This window comes from Petromyzon marinus, chromosome 2 (assembly GCF_048934315.1).
Source record: "Petromyzon marinus isolate PM22_M1 ecotype Great Lakes invasive population chromosome 2, UKy_Petmar_22M1.pri1.0, whole genome shotgun sequence".
Taxonomy (NCBI): domain Eukaryota; kingdom Metazoa; phylum Chordata; class Hyperoartia; order Petromyzontiformes; family Petromyzontidae; genus Petromyzon; species Petromyzon marinus.
In genome coordinates this window covers 11,518,911-11,538,244 of record NC_133668.1, presented here as the reverse complement: position 1 = coordinate 11,538,244, position 19,334 = coordinate 11,518,911, and the positions used below count along the sequence as shown (strand labels likewise).

Genomic DNA, 19,334 nt, shown 5'->3' with positions numbered 1-19,334 from the left:
AAAATGTTGTGGCTTCTGTAACTAATCGGCACATTTTGTTTAACGTGCAAAAAATGTTGGGTGGTGGCGTGTTTAACGACGCATTTATATTCAACGTAACTCCCCCCCACCCCTTTATTATTGCGAAGGTATATTTAGAGGTGTGCCGCGGTGCCATGAAGCCTCAAAGTTACCCCCCACCACCCACCCACCCCGCTCCCTCTCGGGCCCCAGGCCGACGCACGGAGGAGTTCCCCACTCAACATGGCCGTGGCGGAGCCCGACAGCTGTACGGCGGCTGAGTTGCGATGTTGCGAGTTCACGCGTAGCAGGAGCAACCTCGCCCGGGTTTGCTTCCTCGCAGCGGCTCTTACCACACCCCCCCTCTCCCTCCCAAATACCCCCGACAATAGCCCCCCACGATAGCTCCATCCCACCCCACAGACACACACGCAGCGGAGGAGGTGACTGGAGGCAATAAATAAACACGCAGGCGGTAGAGGTCGGGGTCGATTATCACGATTCACGCCGCGCGCTTCCGCGATTTGTTTTTATTTTGCTCCAAGCGGGGCTCGGCGTTCCCCGTGAACTTGCCGCGCACTGTAACGCTTACCGTACGTCGACTCGATTCGTTCATCGTTCGTGGTGGTGGTGGGGGGGTAGACGCGCACGCGTTATTGTGAGCGTCAACATCGAGTGAGCCGGCGAGTGGACAGCGCAGCAGCCCCTTCCCCAGGCCCCGGTCCACGATCTTCCCTGGAGCCCGCGTCTCGCCGTCACTCCGCGGTCTGTCTCGACCCAAGCCGTCCCCCTCGTCTCACCGGTGACCGTCGGCCACCCCGCGGTCTCCCGAGTGTCGCCGTGTCGTTGTCTCTTGAGCGGAACGCTGCGGCTTTCTCATCACGTGGAGCCATGGAGGTGGCGGAGGCCGAGCACCGGAGGCGCTTCGAGGCGGCCGTGCGCGCCGTGAAGAGTCTTCCCAACGACGGTGCGAGTCGCACACTAATTCGTGAAGCTCCCAAAAAACCTGCTGTGCTGGCAGTACAGCAAGGGGATTCGTGAACCCGACTGTGCAGACTTTTGCGTCTTATTCCCACATAGGCGTGTTGGGATGTCTACCCCGAGTTCTCTAGTTCCCCCCCCACCCCCCCCCACAAAGCAAAGCATTGATGCGATTTTTAAAACATGTCAATGGAGAACACTCCTGAATTAACTCGAGACTTTTTTTTCCTGGTAAACGTGTCATTGTCACTGCGTGCTGTCATGATGCTGGGGATCTACATACCTAGCTCCGGTTGGTACATTGCTGTGGTTCAAGGCCCTTGTGATGTTCGTGTCTACGCCACTGGAAATGTGTGTTATGTTAGGAGTTTTACAAAACCTCAAGTTTCTCATCAATGTCTCGCAATTTGTGTGTAAGTGTTCATTACTTACATCGGCTGTTAAATGCTGAGACTTGTACACTTGCAAAGATGGTACTTATAAACCATTGCCGGTTGTATTTAACTCCTTGAAGCCGCACATTCCCTTGAATCGGGGTCCTTCAGTATTCATCGAGATGTTTGCCCCTTGCATGTGGCAGCATTTCAATAGCTGTGTACTGCATACAGAATGCATATCGCTGGATTATAGCTAAATCCATCGTGATCAGGCCGAAGTGGCTGAACTTGCTGGCCGTGTTTGCCTTTCATAGATTTTCTGGCAGTTTACTTTTATAATCTGAAATTATGCATCCTTATCTTAATACTATTTATTACATGTCAGATTTTTTGTCCAGAAAATCTGACATCTAATCTGCATTATTTAGCCAGCCTCAATACAGAATTGCCAGCAAAAATGTATGTCGGTCTGTATTTAAAAAAACATGGATTTTGAACATAAACGTTAACTTCTCCTCTGTAGGCACCTACAAACCATCGCATGAGCTCATGCTGAAGTTTTATGGTTTTTACAAGCAAGCCACCCAAGGACCATGCAAGATAGGTCGCCCCGGTTTTTGGGACCCCGTTGGACGCTACAAATGGTAGATTATCTTTGATCATTATCAGTAACAAATCTGCTCATCTAATTCAGCTGTATAATAAAGTGGTAATCAAGTACAGTAGTATTATTGTCATGTTAGCTTAAACCTTTATTGTGTTGTATTTGCAAACTCCTATAAAAGTTTAGGGAATAGACAATGGTAGGCAATGGGCTGTTGTGACAATAGTAACCTGCCAAGTATTTAACTGCATCGTGTGGTAGTTGTTGATTTGAAAATGTCTTTTGCTTTGACAGGGATGCCTGGAAATCCCTTGGTGAAATGTCGAAAGTGGAGGCCATGATAGCATATGTGGATGAGATGAAAAAGGTGGGAGGGCAGGTAAAGTCTAGCACTGCTCAAAACAACCTCATAGCCTTTATACATTACTGTACTGCCGATTGTAATTCTGATTAATGATTCAACTTTGTTTTACTTATTTCATAATTACTAACCAAATACCAAGATATAGAAAAGTAACCTAACTTTTTTGGCACAAAAAAATATATTTTTTCATCTAACATGAAAATAAATTGCATGTTCATCACAAGGCTTGGTTGTGATCAGTGCATTGACTTACTGAAAACATGCATGACATTTTGCTTCAACCACCTCGACACACTTCTGTCACTTTCCAACTATAAAATGTGTTTTTTATTGTAGATCCTGGAAAGCATGCCAGTTACGGACAAAGTTGAAGAGCTTCTGCATTTGCTTGGTCCATTTTATGAGGTTGTATGTGACATGCCAAGGCCACCAGGTTTCCCGACATCTCAGGCCGCAGGTATTAAACGCACGTCTTGTATTTTACCTTTGACTGCCTGCATTAGACTATTACTTAACTATTTCAAGGCCACATACGGAGGCATGTATGCTATCAGAAACGTTTAAACTAAATACGCTTCCAGTCATGTTTTATAATTGTAATAAAATCAGAATTACACATTCATAACCAGCATATTCAAATAAATTAGGTATTTATTTAACACAAAGCTTTGCCCGATACTTTGTTTTAGAAAAACTCGACAGAATGGCAAAGTCACTTGAAGGTAAGCAATGATTCATTGTGGTTTCTCAAATTATATTTCCCATTGTGAATAAAACCTTGTGGAATACATAATACAGCAGCAACAAAACTATGTATTGTATGTGTCGTTCTTGAGCACGAGTGTCACATTTTGTTTCAGAATTAAGTGGGGTATTGACATCCACTCCCAACCACAATGGACAGGCACATTTCCAAGACAACCAAGATGAAGATGACAGTATTGATGATGGTATTGTGTGAATAAGTTTGAAGTGTGTCCTGTACAGTATATAACTATGAAGGATAATATGAAAGTGGGGAATCACACATTGCTTTACAAATTATTTTCTTAAAAAATGAGCCTGGAGGAAAAAATAAAGCTATAACTGTTAACATTGTTGTCCTTTTAGATGATGGAAAAAATCAGTTACTTCAAGTAAAGTGGCCTGAAAGTGACCAGCATGAAGAAAGAGAGTCTCATGCACTTCACGCAGAATCTAGTGATGCAATTAACTTGAATAACCAAATGATACATTTAGAGCAGTGTGAAAATAGTGAAAGAAATAACGGATTGGACAGTGGACGAGAAAGTGACCTGGGGAGTAGTCCACCAGAAAGTATGACTGGCTCAGAGTCAGAACTGGAGCACATTACACAAATTGAGCATGGAGAGGAAGGCCCAGAACAATCTGGGGAAGACGAGGAGAGGCGCACCCCACAGGAGTCAGACATTGACCCGAAGTATACTTCTAGTGGCAGGACTTCAGGTAAGCAATAGAAAACACTCGAAACTAACTAGATTACATATACAAACGGCACTTTTTTTCATTTTCCAGCTGATTTATTGCAGTCCTGCTTTACATTTAATGCCCGTGTTTTTTTTGTGTAGTTTTGGCAGGCGGTGAGGCCCGTGTGCAGCACCTCACCAGCGACTCTGATAGCGAAGTGTTCTGCGACTCAGTTGAACAGATTATGCTGGAGGAGGCATGGGAAAGTGCTGGAGGGACAAGGGGTCTGCTCAACCATTCCGATGCACTCGACCAGCGCAACTGCTTGTCGGCCGATCTGGCCATAACTCGGCCTGTTGGCCATGGTGGGGAAGGACTGGGTCCTGGGCAGGGAAAGCCAGGCAGTGATAAAACAGGACCCAATGAAGGAGAGAGACGTGGGATAAAACCTGAGAGAGGTTTGTGCTCTGCACCTTAGAACAGCACGAGAAACTATTACTTGTTGAAATTGTTCATGTGAACAAACTAGATACTTATGCTATTAACAGGTGGAAGGAGAGCCACTCCAAGAGAAGGTGCCCGAGGACACCACTCGGGAGGGAGCGGGGCTGGTGGTGGCGATGGAGACGATGTGGGAGAAAGCCGAAGGCACCAGACTGATGTCAGCGAGCAAATTGCCGCTACATTGGTGCGGTTACAGCAGGACATGCAGAGTGTCCTGCAGAGGCTGAGCACGTTGGAGGCTTTGGCAGCTACACAGGTGCGTCCCTCAGTTGTGTGCATTAGAACACTAATGCTATTGTAATTGTGTAACATTTTCTAATTGCAAATTAATTGTCCACAGGCCCGATCGGTTGCCTTCTCTCCACAGCATTATGAAATGCATGTTCCTGCAAGATCGGTAGGTGAACACATTTTTTAAAATTATCAATAATTTAATTACAAATTGTGCACCGAATAGTAATTATATAGTACATATGTAAGAGTACAGTGCATTTGCCCACTATACATCTTTAAGATTGAAAGTTCCTTCTCTCATGGAATGCTGCACATTCAGTCAGTATACAAATGCCTGAATATTTTTTCTTCGACTTTATTAAACACTACTTTTCTTGGCAGAACCATTCTGGGTGGCCATTTGAGATGTCTGCTCCAGCTCTGATATTCTTCATGATTTGGCCATTTGTAGCACAGTGGCTGGTACACGTTCTCCGGCAACGCAGGTAACATGGAATCACAAGTCATCCATAACTAATATTATTTGCGTTTGACGTCCGATTTGAACAGTTTGTATATGCATGTATAACTTATTTCGTACGTAGCCAACCACGCAAAGTGTAGAAGCCATATTATGAGTGATATATTATACCAAGCATGTGCCTTGAAACCTAATTTTAAATGTGTGCTTTACTGAGAAATGTGCACGTTAAAATATTGATTCTAAGTAGCACCTAACTGCAGATGTTGTGAACACAACATGAATTATTTTTTTATTGAGGGGCTCTCATCTTTTGCAGAAAAATCAAGAAAGCTGGTGCATTCTTATCATCATTACACTGAATAAGAATAACATGAAGAGAAAAATACTTTGGGCTGTGCCAGTGTTTAACAATAATTTATTGATTAACTTTATTCATTGTGTTTGAAAGGTTAATTACAGTATAGATTCATCAGCTATGTGGATTACCTGCTGAACACCTCATCTATACTCTAGTCTGTACCTGTTTTTTTTCTGTGAACTGTTTAAAATGTTCAAAGTGAAATACGATTGAGGGTGTCGATATGAGAAGAAATCATTAGAATTTAGCAACTTGGACCTTGAAATATTTAGTAATTAGACACCACGAATGTGGTATTCCACAATACTTGATTCATCAGAATGTATTTGAGTCAAGGGGACAGCAACATTTTATACATCCAAGCCAAACACAATTTATATATAGACAATGGTTTACTTGGCCTCTAAGGGATTGATATAATATTTGGTACAGAACAAAAATATCAATTTTTATCAATGCTTTAGGCCATGTTAATAGTAAGTCAATGTGCAAAGGGATTTTTTAAAAATAATTTAATATTACAAATTGTCCATTTTTGTTATGCATTTTTAGGAATATAGAATGCTCTGTACTTCACTGGTGGGAGAACCCGATGTGTGGCACATGTAGGACATTGAATTCACTCGGCAATTAGGAGCCAGCAACAATTGGCACAGCCCTAAAATATTTGTTGAAATGTTTTATATTTGCAACCCATTAGAGACATTTAAATATGGAGATACATATATTAAAGGGAACGAAATACAATTGTGATTTGCGGCACTTAATTTTTTACTTAACATTAATTGTCGAAGTTAATGACAACAGTTTCAGTTGTAAATGTATTTCTAATGAATAACGCTGCTACTTTGAAAATTTGAACACGTTTTAAAATAAGCCTATTGCGATAAACACTAAGCATAACAAGGAGCTGTAATTGCCTAACATTTTAAAACATCTGTATAGTTTGAATTAATGAATTAAACAAAAACAAATGTACCATTTTGTGAAGTCATTCATTTGTGCTCACCCAAACATGACAAACACAAATAAACACCTTTGTACACTTACGATACATTTATTTAAAGATAACACAAGCACAACCCTCAGAAGTAGTTCTTTAACATTTTCAGCTATCCCATGCCCAAGAAGTTAAAGCATTACAGTATTTTCATGGCATTTCTGGAAGTTCAAGTTAGTATTGATGTACTGTTAGATAGAAACTACTTTGGGAACCTGTTAGTGCCACTCATGTTGGTACTAGGCTTCTATGTCAGTCTTGGGGCAAAGTATTTTGCTTGTAGGATTTGAAAACCTAACTGAAAATGCATTATACTTAAAAAGTATAAAAGCCAGAAGCAAACTTGTTTATGACAAAACTTAAGGATTTAAAAAATAGACCTTTATTTACATTTCATGGTAATTAACAATGTTGAAAGTTACTGTTAATGATGAAAAATTACTCTAACCACAAGTCAAATTTGGAATTAACAGAAATCACTTTTAGGAAATTGTGGTTTGACTGTGAAACTAAAGTGTAATATGAGAATGCCATTACAATAACATGGGGCAAGAAATGTTGTCACTCCAAATACTGTTTATGACAAGTCTGCTCAAGCTATGCGCAGTATTATGAGGTTTAGGCAGTGAACACTTCAAAGGCTAAACTCTGAGACCTGCAAGTGCTGAGCGTCATTGCGAGCCTGGAAGTACGTAGTGTCAGTCTCATCATCCGGCTGTGGCACAAATGGCATGGGTTGCTCCTGCAGGTTTTCCCAGTCCATGCCATTAAACAACACGTGCTGCTTCAAATCTGTGGAAGAGGACCTCATAAGCGCTGAAAGCAAAGCATGTACAGCTTATAAACCAACACTGCTGACGTATTGACACTTGAGCTGCTGCTATTTACCCTTGAAGGTGGCACGCTTGCTGTCGTCCATTGTAAGAAGCCTAGATATCGCATCCTGGGTGTGGCAGGACAGTGTCTCCTCCCCTAATGGCCAGGGAATATCTGTAATGACAGTAAAGGTCATAAGTCTTGTAAAATAAAACATCACTGGGCTTTTCTACCATCATCCACAAAAATATATGGAGATTATTTTATAGAATCTTAAGTATAGTTGTGCAGTATACTAATTATTGGTGTTTAGTTAATCTTAATTATCAGCGTTTTGGGAAATGATGCAATAAGTTGAGTAATGCATAGTAAGGTTATGGCAGCTCCACTGACTTACCTCTCTTGAGAATGTTCTGAAAGACCAGGTTTGGGGTCTCGTCATTAAAGGGTGGGATTCCCGTTAGAAATTCAAACAGGCACACTCCGAGGGACCACCAGTCGACGTTTGGGCCTGCGCAAATATGTACAACTATATCATAATGCACACGCTTTGCTGTGATAATATTCAATTACTTTAAGGTACAAAGTGGCAGAGCATGTGACTAAAATATTTCAATGGCATTTAACACCAGCTTGTGTGCTACAGAGTAATGTGCAGTGTGTGTGCACGGTACCATGAGGCTTTCCCAGCAGTAACTCTGGTGCCAGGTAGTCGGGGGTACCCAAGATGTGCAAGGCCGCAGCTGGGGTCTGCCCTCTGCGCACACTCTTCGGTGTTCTATACGGAGTCTGCACTTTTCGGCACGGAGTCTACACAACCAGCGCATCCGGACACTGAACATACTACACACATCTCCACTGGTGCACACAGTTGAAAAAGCATCATATTTACATGTGTGTCCTCCCAAGAACAAAATTTTGCCAAACTTACCGTAAAGGAGGTAGGCTTTTGAGTGGGGGTAAGGTAGTGATGCATGCTACTGGAATGAAGTGGAGACTCCATCAACACGTCCATGGATGCACTAATGATCTTCTTGCCAGCAGGACTTTCTCCAAGACTCTGCATGCTGTCCCCTAAACATTCCTGGCTTTTGAACACCACAACATTCTTTTTTATCTGTATAAGATGCTTTGTCCCAACAGAGTCATGCTTAGGACAATGCTGTTGTTGGAATTGACTTGAAGGCTGCTTGAAGCATGCAGCATCTGGTCTTGGAAGCATAGAAATATTGTTGCAGTACTGTGTGGGTTCCAAGTCATTTTGCTTTGGACTAATATGTTCTTTGGTGGAATCGGTGAAGTTGTCTTTAAGCTTGCAGTCCTCAAATGAGAGGTCCTTTAAGCTCTTATCCAGGTCTGATAGGCTCCTCTCCATGTGAGAGCTGTCATTACCAGAGGAATTAAGAGAACTACTGAAGCTTCTCAGATCTTTTTCAACAGGGTCCACACAAATACTGTCGTGTGTCTTTTTTTCAAGGTGTGTAAGCAGATTTTTTGCAACAGATGGAGTACTGCTTTTGCAAACTATATGCTCTATCTGCCAATCATTTTTGGTTTTTAAAAGGTCCTTGGATCCACTTATCGGTGCCGAAACATTTACGCCATTTTCAGCTTCTGTGCTAGGTAAAGTATGGTAGGTATCAACGTTACAGTCGGAGCCTATATCTGGCTTTTGATTTCCTTGAATGCAAATTGTATTCACAAATGTAGTCAAACCTGTATGGCAGTTCTTTTTGACATTGGAAATCTTTGCTGCCCTCTCATACTGTCGAACTTCGTAACGTCCAACGTGGTTTTTTAATCTTACCGGGCTTTGCTCTAATTCTTCAAATCTCCTCTTTACTCTCCCTTGTGATGGATGTCCAAAATTGCCATCACATTCGCATCCCAACATTTCGTCTTGTTTCATTTGTCTTTTTACCATAAAAGTACCATCCCGTTGATTACGTAAATCCACCATATTTTGAACCACTACATTCTCTTTATTCTCGTTCAAAACTGATGGCATGCAGTCTTCTTGTACACAACTATTTTCACTTGCATTGTTCATAAAACGGCTCGCCACTTCAGGACTACATCTTTTCCAGATACCCTCATCTGAGAAATCATTGAATTCTGGACTAGAGACAGCAGGCTTCTCTGTGACCAGTGGTTCATCCAGGATACTTGTCCATGTGGAATGAACCCCTACATAAGACTTGTCAGAATCTGCATTATTTGTAGCAAAACCTGAACTCTTTGAAGCAATGTGCGGCATCTCCAGCATTGTAGCTAAAGTTGTGCTCTTTGAAGAGTTCAAATAAATTTTCCCTTTATCTTGGCTGCTTGTACCACCAATTATTGGAACCTGGTGAACAACAATTATTTACACATCAATTAGACTTAGGAAAAGAATCATGAAGTACAATAATTAACTGCATATAAAAACTGAATACATCCTACCTTATCGACGATTTGTGTATCTGCATATTGTGTCACTCTGTCAGTCTGCAGCACCGAGCTGGTGTGGGGAGACCCACGGGAGCCACAGCTGCTTGGGGAGCTGTGTGACTTGAGCAGGCGCGGTGTCAAAGACACCACAGGGGCTGGAGAGCTGTGCATAGCACCTCCACCTGCTGAGAAAACACATTTCAGGACCTATTACTCTGACATTGCTGAATGCAGAGATAAGACTTCAACAAAGCATGATATATATTCCATTGTACTTTCAGATATGGAAGAGAAATATTTGAATCCCTTGATAAGTGTAATTAGGAAGCTTCTCAAAAATACAACTTACCAAGTGCCGAGAGCCTTTTGTTTAACTTTCTTTTAAATGCATGAGGAATGTTAAGACTGTACTTTTTTTGGGAGGATTTGACGGAGATATCATCTTTTGGATCTAAGAACATGACGCTTTCATTTATCGGCCCTCCTGCAGGTGACGTCAAGCTCATGTCTATGTCAGTTCCTCTCTGTGTTGTCGTCGTTGAATCAAGCTCTCCAACGCTCCGCGACACCATGAGGCTAGATCCCGCAACGGAACTGAGTGTACAATGTGTGTTGTGCATCCCTGGCTCCAAAGTAGAGGAGATGCTACCACACATTGTGTTTTCACGCTGCATACTATCATAGCACACATTTTCTGGCGAAGACATCGGATTGCAGCCGGACTTCTCAGCAGATTTCTGAAATAAACAGAGCACAAAATAAGTTTAGGTGCAGTCTGTAATCTGTCCCCTGTTTGGTCGATTAATAGATTTCAGACATTTAGATGTTTCGCATTATTTACAGGGAAAAAAAAATCAGTTTCAAACCTCTTTATGATATGCAGATGTGTGTGTAACTTACAAAGGCAAAGGATGTGACAAGGGAGAGTATCTGGCCAGGAGTTCGAGAGATACTCATTTTAGAGTTCTTAATAGAAGGTGTGTACATGATGTCAGCCATGTTGATCTCTGAAAAATATAAAAGCCAATAAAGATTGATGCAATTAAGTAAAGACAACAATATAAAACACAAGAGCACCAATTTGGAAAATACTTAGTAATGCACATTAGTTAAAACTTGATTTGGAGCTTTCATGACTGCAGGAATTACTTTTTGGTTCTTTCGGTAAAGTGACGTAGAAAGAAAATGAATTAAATGATAGAATACGACGTTTTGATTGCAACACAAGCAATAATCATCAGGTACGAATGAATGAGAAAAAACAAACCTAGTAAACTTAGAAATATGATGCAATACAACACAGAGAGTCGGCTAACATAACAGTTAACACTCTACCTGGTTGATTAACGTTCTTCCTAAGAGTGCCGCGTCTGTGTTTTGTCTCGATAAAATGTAGCAATATTTGGAAGAACGTAATCAACCAGGTAGGGTGTTGACTGTTATGTTAGTCGACTCTCTGTGTTGTATTGCATCATATTTCTAAGTTTACTAGGTTTCTTCTCACTTATTCGTACCTGATGATTATTGCTTGTGTTGCAATCGAAACGTCGTATTCTATTATTAAATTTATTTTCTTTCTACATGACTTTACCGAAAGAACCAAAAAGTAGCACATATTAGTTGTGAAGTACTGTACTTTCCGAAAAGCTTTGCCGTGTTTCTGAATACTGTAGTTAAAAGAGTGACAATCTATTGCTCATACCTCGGTTTAAGGAGACCCTAGACAGACCAAAATCTGTGAGTTTTATGTGTCCTGTATCAGAGATGAGCATATTATCTGGCTTCAAGTCCCTGTGAAACACAAAGGCATAGGTAAATTAAGACTCTCATTGAACGCATTTGCATATACTTTTATATGTACTTTATTTTAAGGAAGCGAATACTATCCCCACAGAAACGGGGGAAAGAATCCGTAGTCCCTGGCACTCCTCTCCCCCGCAGAATGTTTTTGTATCCAATCACAGACCTTCACTCATACCTTTGAATAACATCCAGTGACCTTCCTGACCTTTTTACTTGGGAGATTTTTTTTTAAATATCCAATTACTGCTTACCACTTCAGTAGTGCCCAAAACTGCTTTCCTTCACCCCATATCTTCAGGGTCAGAAGTGCATAAGATTTTATCCTTACCTTGCATCTGCAGGAACAGTAGTCATAAATGTCTAAGACTGGTTTTCAACGATTGTTTAACTTCAGGGGAGGCAATGAGGCAACATGTACTACAGAGACATTGACAAGCATTGCATAATTATGTAAGATTAAAAAAAAAACAAAGTACACTTAAAATAAACCAATAATATACCCGATTATCTTATACATATGTTGTGGATTCAACTGAGTTGCAGATGTACTTCTTGGAGGCAACACATTTATTAATACCAACACATACCACAAAGGGGTTACTGCCCCTTTACCAGATAACCTATGGTGGTGGACCACCAGGCTAACTACGCTAGTTACTGGGAGTAGCTGCAACAGACAGGACCCTAGCTGGGGTCCTCATCCACGTGTTGGTGACTTCTTCTTGGACGTAGAACGTAGATCGTAGACCTTCAGATGACGGCAGCAACGCTGAACCCCTGTACGGACCCCGGTTTATATGCTGCTGGGCCGTGGCTGGCCTCCCCCTTGGCCACGACCACCTTTGAGAAACCTTTTGCTGTTTCTCGACCCTTCCTGTAGGATTTACCCTGGCACGTGACCACCCCCAAGCCCCCCACCTGGGGCCCTTGTGTAGATCTTACTGGTCACGTGCCTTCCAGGATCAACCAGAGTGCCATCGCCTAGGGTAACCTTATCCCATGGCTGAGACTCCTACACTCCCTCCTGATGGAGTCAGCACTACACTCCACGCGTGGTGCCACTGCGCTATCCCAGTGCTGACCGAGCCCCCCCTAGGGCTGGTACTACACCCACCTACGGGGTGTCCGCGATGACAATGCATCGCACGCCATGCCTCGCTAGAGCCGGCATTACTCAGTGACATTCACGATGTCGCTACATACGTGATGTCCGCGATGTGAGTACATCGCACGCCGTGCCCCTCTAGGGTCGGCACATTACAGTGACATCCGCGATGTTACTACACGTACAATTACGTTCCATGAGTACAGAAAACAGTGTTGAAATGTTCCTGCCGTAAAGAGGAACGTTAGGTTTAGGGCTTGGAGAGTGCAGCGCTTGTGCACCAGCGGTGTGTGCCGCCCACCGGTGTATGATGCCGTGGCGATGTAGGTAGTCAAGAGCCAGTGCCACCTCGGCGATGTACTTCACAGCCATGTCCTCATCAAAGTAGCCGTAAATGTGCAGCAGTGACTTCACATCACCGCCAATGAGGTACTCCATCACCTTAACGCATAATTTCACCCTTGTCATTATTCCTCCAAAGGCAACGCAAACATGCATTGTTTCATCTGATAAGGTATAAAAGTGTCACAATTCATTCTGAAATAATCTCTCTCATACTGATAAAGACTGCAATCGATTTAACAAATACATTAGTCACAACGTGGTTTCAATAACGTATACCAAAAAAGCAACTACAATAAATAACAAGTGTTTATTCACCAGATAGATATTGTTAGCAGACTGCAGAGAGTAGAACAAGTGTACGATGGAAGGGCTCTTGCTGAGAGCCAGGGCATCCCTCTCAGCCTGCACCTGGAGCACCATGTTCTTGTTGACCATGTCCGCCTTCTTCATCACCTGTAGAATGCACTGGAATTGGTTACACGAACAGTGCCAACAAGCTCTGAAGTATAAGAGGCTTTTTTATGGGTTAGATCACGTAAATATGTGTCGTTAAAACCCACCACCACACAACTAGTAAGGGTTGTCACGTAAACAGAACGTGGCCAATTCGTCACTAGTACAGCACACCGGTGTGTTGGAGAGCCAAGCCACAACATTTACAATCCGAGTACGACGTTTCGACAAAGGGCAGCGTACTTCAATAGGGATTACCATTGGTAGGGCTATTTTAATCAACACAACAGACAGGAAGGACAAGTTCAAAGTGCTTGCATAATGCACATGCATAATGTACGTTGCCTCAGTAATCCTTCCCCCCCCACATTGTGCAAGAGCGCAGAAGCGTGGTCAACACATCTACGCCTCCAACACACCGGTGTGCTGTACTAGTGACGAATTGGCCACGTAATGTTTACGTGACAACCCTTACTAGTTTGCTGTGTCGGGTGGTGGTGGGTTTAAAAGACACAATTATATATTTACGCGATCTAAGCCAAACAAAACCCTCTATTGTGGATGAAATTGGTCGCAAAAGCCGACGTGTTAAACCGAGCTCTGAAGTAACATTGTTGATGTTACGTATATTTGTCTGCTTCAAACATTTTACTGGCAACTGACTGTGCTGAAACATGTGATATAGCACGATTATTACGAGAAATGTATTTATAATGGAATGGACGTAGCCGGCAGATGTACAGATTATATTGTACAGGTAAAAACCTATAACGGTGTGTGTGGTTGTGTACAAGCTTGGGTGTGTGTGTGCCTGTGTGTGTCAAGCGATGTGAAGGTGTGCAAATAACTCTGCATGTGTGAATGCTCGCCTGTGTGTAGTCATCTCAGTCAATCAACCCTGCTGCGTCTCTTCCGTGATCTCCTGCCAGCGAGACTTCGACATTTCACGTGGCCTCAAAGTGCACCTAGCATGGCACAAGCGCCACGTCGCCACCACTTCGAACGGCGGTTGCTGTTGTGATTCTCTGTGTGACTGTGGTTTGTGTGACAGTCTGCGTGAATAAGCGTGTCTGCATGTATGTATGTGGCTGGGTCATGTCGCCCGCATGCCCAGCCACCGCATGCCGAAACAGCTTTTGTTCGGCCGGATCGAGGGGGCTAAACGGGCGCGGCACGGGCTAGAGAAGAGATGGAGTGATGTGGTACAGGAGGCACGGGGCTAGTGAAGAGATGGAGTGATGTGCTACAGGAGGCACGGGCTAGTGAAGAGATGGAGTGATGTGGTACAGGAGGCACGGGCTAGAAAAGAGATGGAGTGATGTGGTACAGGAGGCACGGGGCTAGAGAAGAGATGGAATGATGTGGTACAGGAGGCACGGGGCTAAAGAAGAGATGGAGTGATGTGGTACAGGAGGCACGGGGCTAGAGAAGAGATGGAGTGATGTGGTACAGGAGGCACGGGCTAGAGAAGAGATGGAGTGATGTGGTACAGGAGGCACGAGGCTAGAGAAGAGATGGAGTGATGTGGTACAGGAGGCACGGGCTAGAGAAGAGATGGAGTGATGTGGTACAGGAGGCACGGGGCTATAGAAGAGATGGAGTGATGTGGTACAGGAGGCACGGGGCTAGAGAAGAGATGGAGTGATGTGGTACAGGAGGCAAGGGGCTAGAGAAGAGATGGAGTGATGTGGTACAGGAGGCACGGGGCTAGAGAAGAGATGGAGTGATGTGGTACAGGAGGCACGGGGCTAGAGAAGAGATGGAGTGATGTGGTACAGGAGGCAAGGGGCTAGAGAAGAGATGGAGTGATGTGGTACAGGAGGCACGGGGCTAGAGAAGAGATGGAGTTATGTGGTACAGGAGGCACGGGCTAGACAAGAGATGGAGTGATGTGGTACAGGAGGCACGGGGCTAGAGAATAGATGGAGTGATGTGGTACAGGAGGCACGGGGCTAGAGAAGAGATGGAGTGATGTGGTACAGGAGGCACGGGGCTAGAGAAGAGATGGAGTGATGTGGTACAGGAGGCACGGGGCTAGAGAAGAGATGGAGTGATGTGGTAGAGGAGGCACGGGGCTAGAGAAGAGATGGAGTGATGTGGTACAGGAAGCACGGGGCTAAAGAAGAGATGGAGAGATGTGGTACAGGAGGCAATGGGCTAGAGAAGAGATGGAGTGATGTGGTACAGGAGGCACGGGGCTAGAGAAGAGATGGAGTGATGTGGTACAGGAGGCACGGGACTAAAGAAGAGATGGAGTGATGTGGTACAGGAGGCACAGGGTTAGAGAAGAGATGGAGTGATGTGGTACAGGAGGCATGGGGCTAGAGAAGAGATGGAGTGATGTGGTACAGGAGGCACGGGCTAGAGAAGAGATGGAGTGATGTGGTACAGGAGGCACGGGCTAGAGAAGAGATGGAGTGATGTGGTACAGGAGGCACGGGGCTAGAGAAGAGATGGAGTGATGTGGTACAGGAGGCACGGGGCTAGTGAAGAGATGGAGTGATGTGGTACAGGAGGCACGGGGCTAGAGAAGAGATGGAGTGATGTGGTACAGGAGGCACGGGCTAGAGAAGAGATGGAGTGATGTGGTACAGGAGGCACGGGCTGGAGAAGAGATGGAGTGATGTGGTACAGGAGGCACGGGCTAGAGAAGAGATGGAGTGATGTGGTACAGGAGGCACGGGGCTAGAGAAGAGATGGAGTGATGTGGTACAGGAGGCACGGGGCTACAGAAGAGATGGAGTGATGTGGTACAGGAGGCACGGGGCTAGAGAAGAGATGAAGTGATGTGGTACAGGTGGTACGGGGCTAGAGAAGAGATGGAGTGATGTGGTACAGGAGGCACGGGCTAGAGAAGAGATGGAGTGATATGGTACAGGAGGCACGGGGCTAGAGAAGAGATGGAGTGATGTGGTACAGGAGGCACGGGCTAGAGAAGAGATGGAGTGATGTGGTACAGGAGGCACGGGCTAGAGAAGAGATGGAGTGATGTGGTACAGGAGGCACGGGGCTAGAGAATAGATGGAGTGATGTGGTACAGGAGGCACGGGCTAGAGAAGAGATGGAGTGATATGGTACAGGAGGCACGGGCTAGAGAAGAGATGGAGTGATGTGGTACAGGAGGACGTGGAGCTGAGTGAACTTGCCGATTACTGGTACCAGCGGTGTCAAGATCGGCCTCTGTGGAGGAGGCTCGTGAAGGACTCTACTGGGCAGTTGGAGGTAGTCGCCCTCCAACAACAACGGAGGGCGGAGGAGCGACGCTCACAACAACGAGCGGAGCGCCGGGTGGCTAAAGCACAGCAGGTTGGCACAGTAGGGGGCACAGGTGGTGCATCAGCCAGTCATCTCAGTCAGTCGACCCGTGGCACCTGGGTCTGCCCCGTGACCTCCTGCCAGCGGGCGTGCGACACTTCACGTGGCCTCAAGGTGCACATGTCCTGGCACAAGCGTCGTGGTGACGTCACCGCCACTTAGTGGCGAATGGCAGTTGTTGTTGTTGTATATGTCGACTCAGCCTTAATTGAGTACCTGGTGCGGTGAGCAGACATGCACCCCCCCCCCCACCTCGTGTGCCGTGACGGCAATCATCGGTGCCCGCTACCGACGCTTACAACCCCAACAATCTGTTTAAGGGCTGTGGAGGTGAGATCTTTGTTACCCTGGGCAAGTCTGTACGCCAGGGTGCGTGCGGGTGACCGCTCACCTTGATCGCGTAGAGGTGTCCCGTGCTCTCCCTGCGCGCCAGGTAGACCTTGCCGAAGGCTCCACGGCTGATGGGCTTCAGGGTGCGGAAATCCGCGATGCTCGGTGGCCCCGGCACCGCCAGCAACACGACGGAGCCCGACTCGGTCCCCTGGCCCTGCTGCCCGCCCGAGCCCGAAGCGGGCGGGCACGGCCGCGTGTCGTCGAGGGCCTCCATCACGGTCACAGCCAGGCGTGGGGGGGACGGGTCCCGGGGCTTGAAAGCGTCAGAAAAAAACACAACCACCACCACCCCCCCTGGGTTCGCCTGTTCCTTCCGTCTGTGTCACCAGCGTCCCAGATCCTATTTATCAAGGCTCTGTCTCTTTGTGTATCTGTTCCCGAGTCTCTTATTATCCCATAACCCCCCACCCACCACCCCGTATCTCGACTCCTTTCCCCTACCCCTCTCTCGTGTTTGACCCCCTATATCGTGTTTGACCCCCTATATCGTGTTTGACCCCCTATATCGTGTGTTCTACGGCTCCTTGTCCGTCGATTGTCTCCAAATGTGTCCCCGTGTTTATCTCTCGTCTCTCAGTGCTGTCTTATCTCATGCCTCTGCTGCCTATCTTTCTTTTGTCATGTCTCTGGATCAGTCTCTGTCCCATTCACTGTCTCTTGCCTCGGGCTCTCACTGTCGCTGTTGTCCCATTGTCTATCCGATAGTCTGTTTTGTTGTTGTTGTTCACATTTCTTGTCTCGCTGTCTCCTTGCTCCCTCCCCGTCTTAGTATTCGTCCACCTGTCCTTATCACACTTGTCCCTTTCCTCATATCTCAGTGTCTGTCCCTTGTTCTCCGTCCCAGTTTACCGCTACACGTCTCAGTCCCTCGTTGTCTCCGTCTCTGTGTATGTCTCTCGTTGTCTCTGTGTATGCCTCTCGTTGTCTCTGTGTATGTCTCTCGCTGTCTCCGTCTCTCGCTGTCTCAGCCTCTCGGTGTCTCAGTCTCTCGCTGTCTCTGTTCCTGTGTATGTCTCTCGCTGTCTCAGTCTTTCGCTGTCTCTGTCCCTGTGTATGTCTCTCGCTGTCTCAGTCTCTCGCTGTCTCTGTCCCTGTGTATGTCTCTCGCTGTCTCAGTCTCTCGCTGTCTCAGTCTCTCGGTGTCTCAGTCCCTGTGTATGTCTCTCGCTGTCTCAGTCTCTCGCTGTCTCTGTCCCTGTGTATGTCTCTTGCTGTCTCTGTCCCTGTGTATGTCTCTCGCTGTCTCAGTCCCTGTGCATGTCTCTCGCTGTCTCAGTCTCTCGCTGTCTCTGTCCCTGTGTATGTCTCTCGCTGTCTCAGTCTCTCGGTGTCTCATTCCCTGTATATGTCTCTCGCTGTCTCTGTGTATGTCTCTCGCTGTCTCAGTCTCTCGCTGTCTCTGTCCCTGTGTATGTCTCTCGGTGTCTCAGTCTCTCCCTGTCTCTGTCTCTCCCTGTCTCTGTCTCTCGCTGTCTCAGTCTCTCGCTGTCTCTGTCCCTGTGTATGTCTCTCGCTGTCTCAGTCTCTCACTGTCTCAGTCCCTTTGTATGTCTCTCCCTGTCTCTGTGTATGTCTCTCGCTGTCTCTGTCTTAGTCTCTCCCTGTCTCTGTGTATGTCTCTCGCTGTCTCTGTCTCTCGCTGTCTCAGTCCCTCGCTGTCTCTGTCCCTGTGTATGTCTCTCGCTGTCTCAATCTCTCACTGTCTCAGTCCCTTTGTATGTCTCTCCCTGTCTGTGTCTCTGTGTATGTCTCTCGCTGTCTCAGTCTCTCACTGTCTCAGTCCCTGTGTATGTCTCTCCCTGTCTGTGTCTCTGTGTATGTCTCTCTCTGTCTCTGTCCCAGTCTCTCGCTGTCCCCACTCTCCCCGCTCTCATTTTGAAATGCGCCAGTGAGGTCCTTCAGTAAGGACCCTAACCGAAAGGCGTCCTCGCTGCCTGATTTGTTTCACAGTGCGCGTCACCACGTGATTGTCATGATATTGGAAGAGAAGAGCGCTTGTAAGTAATAACTGTGCACGATTTAATGTTCGTCGTATTTTAAATGTATTTAAAATAAAACCAAACTCTTACTGCTATATAATGAAACGGGATTGCAGCGCGGAGCATGTATTTTAAATCAGGCGAGCGCTGCGGTCACTTGAACGATGTTAACGTCAAACAGTTGATAATAGATTTTGATTTAAAGCTTTCGTGACTGCAGGGATTCATATTCTTGGTTCTTTCGGTAAAGTCACGTAGAAGGGGAATTTTATTGTTTTATATTTTTATTATTTTATCGTTTCCCTTCTACGTGACTTTACCGAAAGAACCAAGAATATAGCTGATTATAGGTTTTTCCCCTTTTTTCTGGCAGCAAAAACAG

The 19,334-nt window shown here is 45.5% G+C and overlaps 2 protein-coding genes across 4 annotated transcripts; one reads left to right on the top strand and one right to left on the bottom strand.

The window, feature by feature from the left end:
- Window positions 1-262: 262 nt before the first annotated feature.
- On the top strand, window positions 263-6,291 carry LOC116947546 (acyl-CoA-binding domain-containing protein 5-like). 3 transcript variants are annotated; one of them, XM_032963418.2, is made up of 12 exons: window positions 263-967; window positions 1,882-2,002; window positions 2,257-2,341; window positions 2,663-2,783; window positions 3,016-3,048; window positions 3,187-3,276; window positions 3,437-3,793; window positions 3,916-4,212; window positions 4,303-4,514; window positions 4,626-4,655; window positions 4,874-4,977; window positions 5,272-6,291. In XM_032963418.2, the coding sequence occupies exons 1-12, from the start codon at window positions 892-894 to the stop codon at window positions 5,312-5,314; spliced, it is 1,569 nt and encodes a 522-aa protein (XP_032819309.1). In that variant the 5' UTR covers window positions 263-891; the 3' UTR covers window positions 5,315-6,291. The 3 variants fall into 3 exon arrangements, with proteins under 3 accessions (XP_032819309.1, XP_075925955.1, XP_075925954.1); XM_076069840.1 differs by having other exon boundaries at window positions 265-967; window positions 2,257-2,329; window positions 4,599-4,655; XM_076069839.1 differs by having other exon boundaries at window positions 265-967; window positions 4,599-4,655.
- A 59-nt stretch (window positions 6,292-6,350) lies between these two features.
- Window positions 6,351-18,893, bottom strand: MASTL (microtubule associated serine/threonine kinase like). Its single transcript, XM_032963407.2, has 12 exons — window positions 16,972-18,893; window positions 13,128-13,265; window positions 12,769-12,908; window positions 11,262-11,350; window positions 10,460-10,566; window positions 9,909-10,296; window positions 9,572-9,744; window positions 8,061-9,476; window positions 7,804-7,939; window positions 7,527-7,640; window positions 7,202-7,303; window positions 6,351-7,105 (listed from the first exon to the last, which is right to left on the bottom strand). The coding sequence occupies exons 1-12, from the start codon at window positions 17,185-17,187 to the stop codon at window positions 6,948-6,950; spliced, it is 3,177 nt and encodes a 1,058-aa protein (XP_032819298.2). The 5' UTR covers window positions 17,188-18,893; the 3' UTR covers window positions 6,351-6,947.
- Between the last annotated feature and the right edge of the window lie 441 nt (window positions 18,894-19,334).